Source organism: Chiloscyllium plagiosum, unplaced genomic scaffold, assembly GCF_037043375.1.
Source record: "Chiloscyllium plagiosum isolate Xiang-an unplaced genomic scaffold, Cpla_swu_hap1 HiC_scaffold_17, whole genome shotgun sequence".
Taxonomy (NCBI): domain Eukaryota; kingdom Metazoa; phylum Chordata; class Chondrichthyes; order Orectolobiformes; family Hemiscylliidae; genus Chiloscyllium; species Chiloscyllium plagiosum.
In genome coordinates this window covers 31919701-31934263 of record NW_028270155.1, presented here as the reverse complement: position 1 = coordinate 31934263, position 14563 = coordinate 31919701, and the positions used below count along the sequence as shown (strand labels likewise).

Sequence of the window (14563 nt, the reverse complement as noted above, 5' to 3'; positions counted from 1 at the left end):
TTGCCTTACCCTGCACGCAAAGAATCCTGACAACAGCATTCCAGTGAAAAGTGTTTGTGCACTCCAAAGTGCAGCATTCCAGTGCAGATGCATACTGTAAGGACAGCTGCCAATGAAGCATGCTCTGAAATGCTAGTGACTATTGTCTGAGATGATTGACTATTGTCTAAACGCAAGTGTCTAGCTGGAGTGGCCATATATGTGTTTGTACTTTTGCATTAGGAACTGTCATTGTCTATTTTATGTTCAGCAAGTGGAAAATGAGAAGACACCATATAAATTTCGTTAAATTAGATAATAATGACATGTTAATGGGCCTCTCACTGCTCACCATTAAGATTCTTGTCTTGCTGATCAAAACTTGGTTAGAAATTTGGACCCTTCTCCAATCTAATCCTATTTTTCCAACTAACTTGCCAACGCCCCCACTGTTCCGGGCGGCAAGATTTCACCCTTTAACTTGGTTTCTCTCATCTGGTTTTCTTTTGTTCATTTTTCCAGCAGCCACAGCTTCATGTGATGTATTGCCTTATTAAATGCCATTTCCTCAGAATCCCTACAAGCAATACATGGGAAATTCACTGATTACTAATAGTCTTGCACATAATGAGTGATTTCCCTAAGTGTTGCAATTAAGACCCACAACAACTTACGCATTGCACTTTGCTGAACTAATAGAAGAGAATGCCATATTCGGTCATTATCTATTGCTATTACATTTACTGCTGAATGCCAAGAATTTATTATTTACTATAACATAATAAATACTTTGTACACAAAGGTGACTGAGTCATGCTTAGTGGACAGCTTCCAAATTGTTCATCTGGAATGTTAAGAGAGAAAGCCACCTGGATATTCGAAACCTGACGAGCATTCATTTCCAGATGAACACATGAAAGGGTGAGACTGGGGGACAGCCAGAGAGGGCAGCGAGGAGGGAGCAGTGAGGGGGAGGGTGAGGCTGGGAGCGAAACAGACAGACATAGGGTCATACGGCACGGAAACAAACAGACCCTTTGGTCCCACTCATCCACATTGACCAGATATCCTAATGTGACATAATCCCATTTACCAGCACATCCTTCCTATTCATATGCCCATCCGGATGCCTTTTAAATGTTGTAATTGTGCCAGCCTCCTCCACTTCCTTTGGCAGCTCATTCCATACAAGCACCACCTTGTATGCAAAAACATGCCCTAAGGTCCCTTTTAAATCTTTCCCCTCTCACCCTAAACCTATGCCCTCTAGTTTTGGATTCCCCCACTCCAGGGAAAAGATCTTAGCTACTCATCCTATCCATGTCCCTCAGGGTTTTTAAAACCTCTCCAAGGTCACCCCTCAGCCTCCAATGTTCTAGGGAAAACAGCCCCACCCTAATCATCCTCTCCCTATAGCTCAAATCCTCCAACCCCAGCAACATCCTTGTAAATCTTTTCTCAACAGGTTATAATAGAAAAAAAATTGTAGGACTCACTGTTCACCATTTTCTTCAGGAGGGAAGTAATGTTTCACAACTTCCACAAACTCATCCACATGCTGCTCCCGTATGTAAATGACTGCATTAGGACCTGCATCAAATGTGTATGCTACCTAATGTAAACAAAAATTGCATCAAAAAGCAATACCAGCCCAATTTACAGATTATCTGCACATATTTTCAGTACATTCTTAATTATGAGCCATATCACAACATAGGTTATATTCCATCCTTCAGTTTCCACTGTACAATGGAGCTCATATCAATTCTGGTCAGGAACTGAAGGGTGAATTAGTAGGCAGATGTTGTTCATAAGCAGTGAGCAATTTCTGTAGATTGTGACATATTAGTTGACCCAACATACAAGATGAGCTCATTTTGTCAGTGATAAAATGCATGTTTAGATCCATACTTGGCATGTACAAGTTGACCTTCCCTTAAAATTTCAGTTAACAAATGCAGGCTTAGAGCTACGCTCAAATTAGGAATTGGCCCAAAATCTTCAGTTCAGCTCTATATTCACCTTAGAAATAAACGAACAGTATTAAGGGGGTAATATGACTATAATTCCATGAAGAAAGGTGGGACTTTAAGACAACAACACAGCATGCTGTGCATGATGAACAGAACTGGGGTCCTCCTGCAGCAGCACCAATGCTACACATTTTTACTCAGCACAAAAGTGGACCACCAATCTTAGAAAGCATGTTTTGAAGCTTCAAAATTTGACCCATATGTGATGATCTACAATAACTTAATGTCACAACTGAATGGAAATGTTCTAATAGATTTCTAATAGATAAATTAATTATGCATAACAAGACAAATACCCAACACACTGGAATGTATACACACTTGGACTGTCAGTTCAATTACTGAGAGTAATGTTTTTAGCTGCCAGGACAAACAATTCTTTTGATATTTTAATGGCTAAATTTTTTGAAGAAGTTGCTTTGTTTCAATTTTGCTACAGTTAAATAAGGTAATGCAATACCAAAAACAGGAGCTGAATTTATATAAGTTACCATGAATTTGTAAATTTCTTTGCAGCCAGTCCCAGTAATGGCAACCATAAATCTATCGTTGATTTTAGGAAAACCCATCTGGTTCAATAATGCTCTTTTTATGGGAGGAAATCTGCTGTCTGTTCTTGATTGGGTATATATGTGCCTCCAGATCCCAGCAATTTATTGTCTTTTAACTGCCCTGTGAAAGGGCCGACTATGCCACTCAGTTCAAGGGCAATTAGGATTGGGTAACAAAAGCTGGCCTTGCCAGCAAAGCTCACTTCGTTGTGATCACTGACCTTCATCCCTGGTCCAAAACAAATTATCCTACTTCTCTCCCTCACTTTTTTTTCTCTTATCCCATCCTCCTTAAAAACTACAGGCTGAATTTTCCCATATTTTGGCTAAGGATCAATTTCAGGGAGTTTTATGAAGGGTTTCCCACTGTTAGCCCTGGCGACCTTTCTCATGCAATTTTTCACTGATCACCTCAGTAATTATGCATCCAGCCTCAACAAGGCTACTCTTGCTCTGACAAGTCAGCAAAGAGAGAAGTGGTCACTGATGCCAGGACCTTCCAGCATTCATACTGCAAAAGCCATGTTTATACTCCAGCTACAGACCACTTTAAATGCTGCAAGTCAAGAATTGCCCTAGGTAGTGTTGCTACACAAATCCAAAGTACAAAGCTGAGAAAGGGAAGTTAGCACCTTAATTCGCTAACATGGAACTGGAGGACTTAGTGGATGGGGTGGAGGAGAGGAAGGCTGTTCTCTTTCTCCAGGGCTGAGAAAGACAATCATGTACCAGATGCTGTAATGGCAGCAAGCTGGTCGCAAATTACTGAGTTGGAAACAAGGTATTTCTATCATTATTCCAGAAAAAGTTCATGTATCACTTCTAGCTTGTGAAATTACTGGAAATTTGAATAGCTGAATATACATCTTTTAAAGTGAACACAATGTTTGGTATAGGTAACAGTAAAGATCTTACCCGTGTCTCCCCAAAATGGGAGTTGTATCTGTGTACCAGGTTAATGATGCGTTTGGAAATATCATTAAGATAGATGATTGGAGGGAAGGTGTCAAGGCATGTTGCATGAAACTGATTACTGTCCTTCATTGTTAGCTGTCCAAAGGTTTCAAAATCTTGCTGTTTGATTGCATCAATCATTTCTTTCATTCGTTCTGGAACAATTTCAGTACGATACTAGAAACATAAAATGCATATTCCCATTCTGGTATGAAATGGTTTCCTGGAGTTAACTTCTCATTCAGTCATCTTTTTCACATTACCTTCTTCCAAAGAGGAAATAAGAACATTTTAGCCCTGTTCTGTGAGCCCCACTGCCAACAATGATCTTCAAAATTAATTATCATATTATGTTAAGGAACTTTTACTTTTATTAATTACAGATGCAGCAGAACAAAGCAACTAATTTCAACCTAAGGAACCAATGGCTTGAAAACAATCTCTATCTGAAAGGCCCAAGGTTCTAATTAATGTTGACCAGGTGAAATATAAATTCAGTTGTTAATGAAGTATCATTTTTATGACTATAATAACTAAAACCAGCAGTCAGCGGTTCCTATTCAGTATTCTGACACTTGAACGCGTGTCGTGTTGGGGTCTTTTGAAACGGTCCATTCTTAAACAAAGTAATTCACATCAAGTCTCCTTTAACTTATTTTTTTCAATATGGGGGCTGTAAGGCTTTGGAATGCCTGAGGCCGAGACCATGTCCACATTTAAGACTAGATTAGATATGTAATTGAAGAAAATTGGGAAATAAACCACATGGAAACACGGTGCACATTATGACTGCAATTTGTAAGGAAGAGTTGAACTGGCATGGGCTGATGGAGAAGAACAGACTTCTTTGTTGCAATTCTAAGTTTGCAAAAACTTGCTAATACTTCAAATGAAAAACATTTCATACTTTCAGCAATGGACTGGTCTTGACACTGGTTTGCATCCCAGCAGTGCTACCAATTGGCTTCTGTTCCGCACTGACCTAGAAAAGAAGCAGTAGTTAGTTGAACTTCTGGATGTGTCATTTACCACAAGAGAAACACCTTAAAACAAACCATTTAGCACAAGTTAGAATCCAAAGATTTTAGTCTAACATAGGTTGGTCAGAGTGTGACATCATGGGACTACTTTTTTAAACCTGCAGTTTAGTATAATCATGATTCCCACTAAAAAATTATAATGAAGACAAAGAAAGTAAGTGCATGTAAAGTAATAGCTACACAACAGTTCTTTTAATGTATAGATTTAGGGTGATCTTTATGTGTTAACATGTCTTACCACACAAAAACCTCTCAAGGGTAACAACATTTCTATTTCAGCAATGAAGCGACTAATGTGCTGATGACACTGACAGCCACAAAACAGAAATACATACCTATTTATATAGTAGCTACTTAGGGCCAAACTTAGACTGTTGAGAGAGAGGAAAAATGAGGCAAATTGTAAAGTGCAAAAACTCTAAAAGGTTTTAGCGCCAAGATAATTTGAGTTGCTGATTGAAATAGTTGCTTTTCATATTTCATTAATTTTGTAAATAAAAATCACCATATGTCATATTAAACTATAATTAATTGAGTAGATGTCTGAAAAGTAGGCCTTAAGAAACTGTTGAGTTAGCTGATATTTTGGGGTTGCTTTCAAATATCCAGGAACAATAATGATTTTAATGTGGCATATTGATCAAATTAAAGCAAAGTTTATAGAATTGAGCTGATGAGTGTGGAACAGCATTTCTACTGATTCAAGGAAATAACCATTACTTATTCATGTCAATCTGAGCATAATACAACACTCTAAATAATATGCCACATTTAGCCATCCTTTGCTAATGAAGTAATACATAGAAGCAGTTTTCTCGCTCCTTAATCCCCCTCAAGATACGATCAGTAGTACTGTACCTTTTCTATCCAGAGTTGAAGGTTTACAGCCAATTATTATAATGCTTACTTGTAGCATACATCGTGAAACAATTATTTTGCATATTATAACAAAATGCTAAAAGAATTCTACATTATTTTTACTTATTACAAAATGGCCAACACTGCTTGCTCAACCACCAACTTTTTCGCAAGAGTTATTGCATGCTATGAAAACTGTAACCAGTGAAGTCTGTAACACAAATGTTTTAGTCATCACCACTTATTAATAGGTCACCACATATAACCCACCCCTCCATGATAAACAGCATCACTCACATATTTTATTACTCTCATTATTGTTTCTTTTTTCTTCATCATTCCTAATGGTCATTTAATCAATTGTTCTCAGACTAAATCATGGATCAATACTTATTACCTCCCAGCCCCCTCTTTTCAACTCTGTTTCTAATGAGTTGTTCATCTCTTAAGTCGGGCAAATCCTCATCGATTGTAAGCATAACACGATCTTCCTTGCTTCACACGTGATGTCTGATCTACTGAGTCTTCCTCGTATTCCCTGTTTTAATTTCACTGACTTTTATGTTCATTACAAACATGTTGGATGAAAAGATTTACATTTTTGTAGAATCCACAATTGATCATAGCATACTCAACGTGGTCTGTAAATTTAATTAACAAGTTGCAAAGTGAGAAAAGAATGTAGATAAACACATATGCAGTCTCTTGTATGGTCAGGGCCAAGAGTAGTTCCTTTCAAAACGTTTACTTTAAGGACTCAATTTGCTGTATGTAAACAATGTTGTGACTTACCTGGCAGTTAATTTTCTGTGGTTTGCAAGCTCCAAATACAGAAATCAGTTGGTTATAATATGTTGTACTGCCTTAAATAAACTAACCCATTGAATCCCTGAAGAGCTACTGATTATTAGGCCATTGTCATTATCATGATAGGATTGAATCTCGAGAATGGATCTGCTCATGTTGCCATGGACTCACCACTAATATAAGGACTCGAAGCTCTGACCAATGAGTTTCTGGCTCAATTTGCTGGGCAATACTATCGCTTCCATCTTCTTTCACTCCCATCATCCATTGCACAAAGCCTCCATACATGCTTCTGCAGGCACTTCCTGACCCTTGGCGAGCAATCTCAGACAGCTCTCCTTCCAAACCATGCAGCTTGGCAAGCGCATAGACTGCAAAAAGGAACATCAATTAGTTAAACACAAAAACATAGGAAATGAGACTTACATTTCATAATGACTAGACGTCTCAAAGCATATTACAGCTAATAATCACTTTTGAAGTAGTCACAGTTGTAATGTTGGAGAGTTGGCAGCCAGTCTGCGTACAGTAAGTACCCACAATGAGCAAAAATGCAATGCCAAATAATACATTTAAATGAATGGCTATTAGCCAAAACACCTAAAAAACTGTTTTTCTTCACTAGTCTCTTGGGACCTTTCACATCCACCTGAAAAGTCAGACAGAGCCTCTGTTTAACATATCATCTGCACCTCTAACAGTGCAACACTTCAATACTCAGGTTTGATTTTTGTGCTTAGGTCCTGAAGTTGTAAAGGTGGTCACTGGACCCAGAACTTTAACTCAGAATTCTCTCTAGATGCTGCCAGATCTGCTGAGTTTTTTGAACAATTTCTGTTTTGTTCCTGGAACACAATGACGTTTTTGTGCAGTACTGCCAGAATGCTGCACTGTTGGAGGTGCTGTAGCATCTCGAATTCAAAGGATTAAAAAAACGAAACAAAATTCAAACCATCATCCAGTTAATTATCTGAGCTTGGATCACTGCCAACTACAACTGAGGCTACGAAGACATAGCTAAGGACTAGGGTCTAATTTCTGATCATACAATTTCCTCATACCCTCATACAATTCGACGATTCTCCCTGTTTCAGCCCAATTTAGTTCTCACCCCATTCTGTATAGTTTGCATGCTTTAAAGCTCTAGGTCCATCGATCATGTTGCTTACCCAGACAAGCATAACCAGCTGCAGAGGATGCCAGGCCTGCTGCTGTAGGGAAGTTATTTACAGAGCAGATGTGAACTTTATGGTGGAGTGATAATGTGTTAGAATTTCCCTCACCGCTGGTTCTTCTTTTTCTTGCTAGACGGCGGACTGGGAGAGAAAATTTTAATTTCCTGAGTATTTGCAAATTAAGTATTTCTGTAATTACAGATCACACTTTAATCATTTTAAAATCATACTATAAAAGGTCAGTATTTTTCAAAAGCAAATACTACCACGTATAGCATCAACAAAGCATAGAGAAACTATTCAGTATTCTTAACTGAACCCCTGCAGTTTAAATATAAACTTTCAATTGATGTTGTGTATTATTTCTGTTTCGAAGGAAAAAATGATTGGCAAAGTGCTAAGAATATGTAACAAACATATGAATTGATGAAAACGTATTTTTAAATGGAGTCTTAGATTACTTACAGTGTGGAAACAGGCCCTTCGGCCCAACAAGTCCACACCGACCCGCCGAAGCGCAACCCACCCATACCCCTACATTTACCCCTTTAACCTAACACTACGGGCAATTTAGCATGGCCAATTCACCTGACCCGCACATCTTTGGACTGTGGGAGGAAACCAGAGGACCCGGAGAAAACCCCTGTTGTGTGTTTATAGAGTCAGAGTTATACAGCACGGAAACATATTCTTCAGTTCAACTCATCCATGCAGATCAAAATCCCAATCCGATCTAGTCCTATTTACCAGCATTTGGCTCATATCCTTCTAAACCCTTCCTATTCTTATACCCATCCAGATGTCTCTTAAATGACAATTGTACCACCTCCTCTGATAGCTCATTCCTCACACACACCACCCACTACATGAAAATGTTACCTCTCAGGTCCTTTTAAATCTTTCCACTCTCACCTTAAACCTATGCCCTCTAGTTTTATATCCTCTACCTTGGGAAAAAGACTTGTCTATGCCCTTGATGATTTTATAAACCTCTATAAGGACACCCCTCAGCCTCCGACCCTCCACAAAAAATAGCCACAGCCTATTCAGCCGCTTCCTATAGCTCCAGTCCTCGCAACATCCTCGTAAGTCTTTTCTGCACCCTATCAAATTTAACATCTTTCCTATAGAACAGTGATCAGAACTGTACACATTACAGAGGAACCTAGATTATCCAAATACCAATTATCCAAAAATTGGATTATCCGAAGGAGATGTTGAGGTCCTGATAGAAACATTACATCAAAGACGTGTTTCCAAAAGTGATCACATCTTTTGTTTACAGTGATTAAACAGGCACCATCTCCAAATGACTGACCTCTCACCCTCTCTCTCTCCCCACACTTTCTCTGGAGTTCTATAGTGATGTGTACCCTAAACCCCCCTTTCCCAGATATCTCTCCAACATTATCCTGTACAGGGCAAAGATGGAACCTGTCAAAACATTGCAGTAAAAAGTTGTATGTGTGGCTGCGCATGTGTACGTGCTATTTGGAGATTTACCCATAGGCAGCTGCAGCAGCAGCAGCAGCCTTGTTGTTGGTGTACAGTTCGGCTGCCCGGAAGAGGCGGGTGGACAGGGGTTGCGCATGTGGGGGGAGGTGTTGGGGGTGGGGGAACGGTGTTGGATGAGGTTGGGGGCAGGGAGTGGTGTTGGGTGAGGGCAGTGTTGGATGAGTTTGGAGGGTGGGGCTGGCAGGGGCGGGGTTGGATGGGTTTGGGGAGCGGGGGCGGGCAGGGGGCGTGTTGGACAGGGTTGGGAGGCAGGCAGGGTAATTGTTGGGGTGGGGGCTTGCACGCCTTTTGCTGGGGCACGGGCAGTGTTGGAAGGGGTTTGGTGGGGCGGGGTCTTGCACAACGCGTGCTGCTGCAGTCTCCTGAATGGGGAGCAGACTTTAAAAACTCCGAGCCCCACAGGAAAGGCATTTAATCGAGTAACCGATTATCTGAACGAAATAATGCCCGCCCATTTTGTTCAGATAGTCGAGGTTCCGTTGTATTCTAAAAGAGGCCTCACCAATATCTTGACAGCTTCAACATGACATCCCAACTCCTCCACTCAATGCTCTGACCAATGAAAGCAAGCATGCCAAACGCCTTCTTCACCACCCAGTGTACCTGCCACTCCACTTTCAAGGAACTATGCATCTGCACCTCTGGGTCAGTTTGTTTGTCAACACTCCCCAGGACCCTACCATTAACTGTGTAAGTCCTGCCCTGATTTGCCTTACCAAAATACAACACCTCACATTTATCTAAATTAAACTCCATCTGCCACTCATTGGACCATCTGATAAGTTCCTGTTCTACTGAGCGATAACGTTCTTCACTGTCAACTACACCATCTATTTTGGTGTCACTTGCAAACTTAATATATTCACATCCAAATCATTCATATAAACTGTGAAAAACAGTGGACCCAGCACTGATCCTTGTGACACACCATTGGTCACAGTCCGAAAAACAATTCTCCACTACAACCTCTGTCTCCTATCTTCAAACCTCTGTCTCCTATATCCAATTGGCTAGCTCCACCTGGATTCTATGAGCTAACCTTACTAACCAGGCAAAAGTGAGGACTGCAGGTGCTGGAGATTAGAGGCTCCTGCTCCTTGGATGCTGCCTGACCTGCTGTGCTTTTCCAGCATCACACTCTCAAACCTTACTAATCAGTCTATCATGCAGAAACTTGTCGAATGCTTTGCTGAAGTCCATATGGATGTCTACCACTTTGCCTTCCCATGCACAAAGACATGCTGACTATCTCTAATCAGTCCTCACCTTTCCAAATGCATGTTAATCCTGTCTCTCAGAATCCCCTCCAACAATTTACCTACCACTGACTGGGCTCATTGGTCTATAGTTCCCTGATTTTTCCTTACAGTCTTTTTTAAATAATGGCAACAGATTAGCCAACCTCCAGTCTTCTGGCTCCTCACCTGTGGCTATTGCTACAAATATCTGAGCAATGGGGCCAGCAGTCTCTTCCCCAGCTTTTCACAAAGTTCTGGGAAACATCTGATCAGCTCCTGGAGATTTATCTACCTCTATATGCTTTAAGACCTCCAGCATCTCCTCTTCTGTAATATGGGCACTTTCCAAGACATCATTATATATTTCCACTAGTAATTGAGCTCACATGCCCTTCTCTACAGTAAATACTGATGCAAAATATTTGTTCAGTACTTCTATTTTCTCCCCAGTTACTCTTTTGTCCTTAATGTATTTGCAGAATCTCTTAAGATTCTTCTTAACTCTATTTGGCAAAGCTACCTCATGTTCCCTTTTTGCCCTCCTGATTTCTCTCTTCTACTCCTCTGGGGATTCACTCGATCCTGTCTATATCCGATTTTTGCCTTTTTTTTCTTGACCAGAGCCTCAATTTGTCTCGTCATCCAGCATTCCCTACACCTATCCGCCTTGACCTTCACATTAACAGGCACATACCAAGGATTGCCAAATTAACCCCAGGCAAAATTATAAACTGATATAAGATCTGAATGGGTTCATTTCTGCTGGGATATAATATGAAATGAATAAGTCATCCATTTCGGTACAATTTTTGTATTATAGTTTCCGATAACTTTAAAAATATTGTGCTCAGCTGAAAGAGTTCACTAAGTTTCACGTTTGTATCCATTAACTACCTGGAAAAAAGTTTTAAAAAACACGCATTCTTACAGCATGTTCCAATGACCAAAGGATGTCCTAAGCCATTTTACGGCCATGAAGTATTTTTGAAGCATAATCACTATGTAATGTAGGAACACAGGCGGAAAACAAATATTGCTGCATTTTCTGATTATATGTAAATCATACAGACTGTATTTTGATGAGAAATGGGGGTATGATATGCCCACTGGACAGCCTGTCAAAGACCTTTGCTGCCTTTGCACATGAAGGTCTGCCAAACCACAAACTAATCAGGCAGTGGTGAGCCTTAATCTGGAATCAAAACCCTAGGTCTTGACTACCAAGCTGCCAGCAGAGGCCACAGCTCCCACGCTCAGCAGATTCACTGGGAAGGCCACGGTTGCTGCCAGGAAGACAGGTTCTGGAGTCCCAGGATTGTAACCCAGGCCTTGAGGTAATCAATATGGGATGATGGAAAACGTAGGCTCATGGACAGAGGAAAAGTATGAACAGGGGGCAGTAGATCTGCTTCTAGGATTTTAAAGGAAGGGATGCTGCAGGTATAGAGGGTTTTAAGCTTTGAATTCCAGGTCATGAGATTTAGAAGCTGAAGACATCCCTGCAAACATTGGGATGAAGAGGGGCAAAGTAAACCATCAGGATTCAATGAAATGGTGAGTTTATCACAATTACAGTCTGAGATATAAAGGCTTTAAAATGACAAATATTTCATTAGACTAATTTGATGAACATTTATGGTTTATGATATGTACAGTACCTCAAGGGGAACGTATTCCAAATGTAAAAACTGATGAGTGGAGTGTCAAATTCTTCCTCATTTGTACAGCAAGGTTTTATACTCTATTAGTCCAGTGCTTTGTCTATTATAAACCCCATCTGATAAAGACTTTAAAAATTACAATTAAATTTACAAATTCATAAACGGATGGATTCTTATTCCCAGCTGTAATGGGAATACTAGAATATTTAATAATTTGATATTACAGCAGGATTCCATATGGCTCTCTCAGCCATAAAACATCATCCACGTCCTCCAAAGATTGCATGTTTTGACAGCTTCTTGGACTAATACAGCTGGTTAATACCAAATCAACAAGTCTGCATTACTACACAATTAAATGAATCCCTAACATAGATCAGGCTCCAACAGAACTTTTTCCACTGGTACAGCGTCGTTTTCAGAAACATTACGCAGAATGCCTAATTGATACCCACTTTCTCGTAAGCACGTCTGCAGTCTTGGGTGGTTGATGTTTTCCTCTTTTCCATTTAGCCATATTCTGTCCTCCTTAAAATCCCGACTTGCAGCTACTGTAGTTGTACTCTTTAACTGAAATTACACAAAAAAAGGTCATGTAACATTGGTAAAACTCAGCACTTGAATGCCAGTTGGATTACATAACCAGACACACCTTTCTTAATGCAGTTAGCTTTAGGAATAATGAGTTCAATTTTTTTTTGTTCATTCATTCATGTGATGTGGCCATCACTGGCTGGGCCGTCATTCATTACCATCTTTTCCAGGGCAATTAAGGTTGGGCAGTGAGCTGCCTTTTTGAAGCATTATAATCCAGTTGCTGTAGGTAGACTCAATACTTTTGAGGAGGGAATTCCAGGATTTTGACCTAGTAACACTGAAGGAACAGTATTTCCAACTCAGGACGACTTAGAGGGAAATTTGCAGGTGGTCAAGTTCCCCATGTATCTGCTGTCCTTGCCCTTCGAGATAGTAGCGTCATGGGACTGAAAGGTGCTGTTTAAGAAACTTTCGTGAATTTCTACATCACTGTTGAGCATCAGTAGTGGAGTGCCTGAATGTTTGCGAATATGGTACCAGTGAAGTGGGCTGCTTTGTCTTGTGTGTTTTTGAAGCTGCACTCAAACCAGGCAAGTGGGAAGAATTCCATTAGACCATAAAGTCATAGGAGCAGAAATTAGGCCATTCAGCCCAGAGAGTCTGCTTTGCCATTCAATCATGGCTGGTAAGTTTCTCAGCCATTCCTGAAGAAGGGCTTATGCCCGAAACGTCGATTCTCCTGTTCCCTGGATGCTGCCTGACCTGCTGCGCTTTTCCAGCAACACATTTTCAGCTCTGCTAAGTTTCTCAACCCTATTCTCCTGCTTTTTCCCCCAAAAACCTTGATATTCTCAGGCTTAAAATATACTCAGTGACCTGACCTCCACAGCCTTCTGTGGAAGTGAATTCCACAAATTCACCACTCTTTGGCTGAGGAAGTTTCTCCTTATCTCCATTCTAAAAGATCTTCCCTTTTCTCTAAAGCTATGCCCTGGTCCTAATCTCTCGTACTAATGGAAACATCTTCCCAACATCCACTCTGTCCAGGCCGTTCAGTATTCTGTATATTTCAATTAGATCTCCCCTCATCCTTCTAAACTCCATCGAGCATAAACCCAGCATCCTGAAGTGTTCCTCATGTTAAGCTGGAGCTATTCTCATGAACCTCCTCAGAAATCACAGGGCCAGTACATCCTTCCTGAGGTATGAGGACTAAAACTATGCACAATACTCCAAATGTGATCTGATCAGAGCCTTATACAACCTCAGAAGTACATCCTTGCTTTTGGATTCAAGTCCTCTCAAAATAAATACCATCATTGCATTTGCCTTCCTAACTACTGACCCAATCTGCAAGTTAACCTTGAGGCACCCCTGGACTAAAACTCCCAAGTCTCTTTGCACATCAGATTTCTGAATTTTCTCCCCATTTATAAAATAATCCATGCCTTTATTCTTCCTACCAAACTACATGACCTCACTTTCCCACATTGTACTCCATTTACCACTTCTTTGGACAGGTTGAGTGGACAAATCCTTCTGCAGACTCCCTGCCGCCTCAATACTACATGTCCCTCCACCTATCTTTGTGCCATCTGCAAACTTAGCCAGAATTCCCTCAGTTCCTTCATTTACTTCATTAACGTATAAAGTGAAAAGTTGTGGTCCCAACACGGAGCCTTGCAGAACATTGCTTGTCACCTGCTGCCATCCTGAGAAGGACCCTTTTATCCCCACTCTCTGCTTTCTGCCAGGTAGCCAAGGTTCTACCCATGCTAGCACCTTGCCTCTAACACCATGGGCCCTTATCTTGTCAGCAGCCTCTTGTGCAGCACCTTGTCAAAGGCCTTCTTGAAGTCTAGGTAGATAACATCTGTTGGCACTTAGTCTAATCTGTTCATTACTTCCTCAAAAGAAATCTAGATTTGTCAGGCATGACCTCCGGATGAAACCATGCTGATCTTGCCCTAATTTACCATACACTTCCAAATATTAAGAAATCTCATCTTTCACGATGGATTTCAGGATCTTACCCATGACCAAGGTTAGGCTAATTAGTCTATAAGTTTTCTTTTGCTTAACTCCCTTTTTAAACAGGGGTGTCATGTTAGCAATTTTCCAGTCCTCTGGAACCCTACCTGGTTCTAGCCATTCCTGAAAAATCAACACGAATGACTCCAATGTCTCTTCAGCTAGCTCCTTTAGAACTCTGGTC

General features: G+C 40.6%; 1 protein-coding gene across 9 annotated transcripts in view; it reads right to left on the bottom strand.

Annotated features, from left to right (window-relative positions):
- Window positions 1-14563, bottom strand: part of mvda (mevalonate (diphospho) decarboxylase a) — a 42200-nt gene that overhangs the window by 16148 nt on the left and 11489 nt on the right. For 4 of the 9 annotated variants that reach the window (XM_087995791.1, XM_043706757.2, XM_087995794.1 and 1 more), the window contains exons 3-8: window positions 12267-12381; window positions 7392-7538; window positions 6394-6593; window positions 4425-4499; window positions 3479-3694; window positions 1476-1591 (exon numbers count right to left, since the gene is read on the bottom strand). In XM_087995791.1, the coding sequence (XP_087851917.1) occupies window positions 1476-1591; window positions 3479-3694; window positions 4425-4499; window positions 6394-6593; window positions 7392-7538; window positions 12267-12381 (869 nt within the window). The remainder of the gene's footprint in view (window positions 1-1475; window positions 1592-3478; window positions 3695-4424; window positions 4500-6393; window positions 6594-7391; window positions 7539-12266; window positions 12382-14563) is intronic. The other 5 variants (XM_087995797.1, XM_087995796.1, XM_087995795.1 and 2 more) reach the window with 2 other exon arrangements.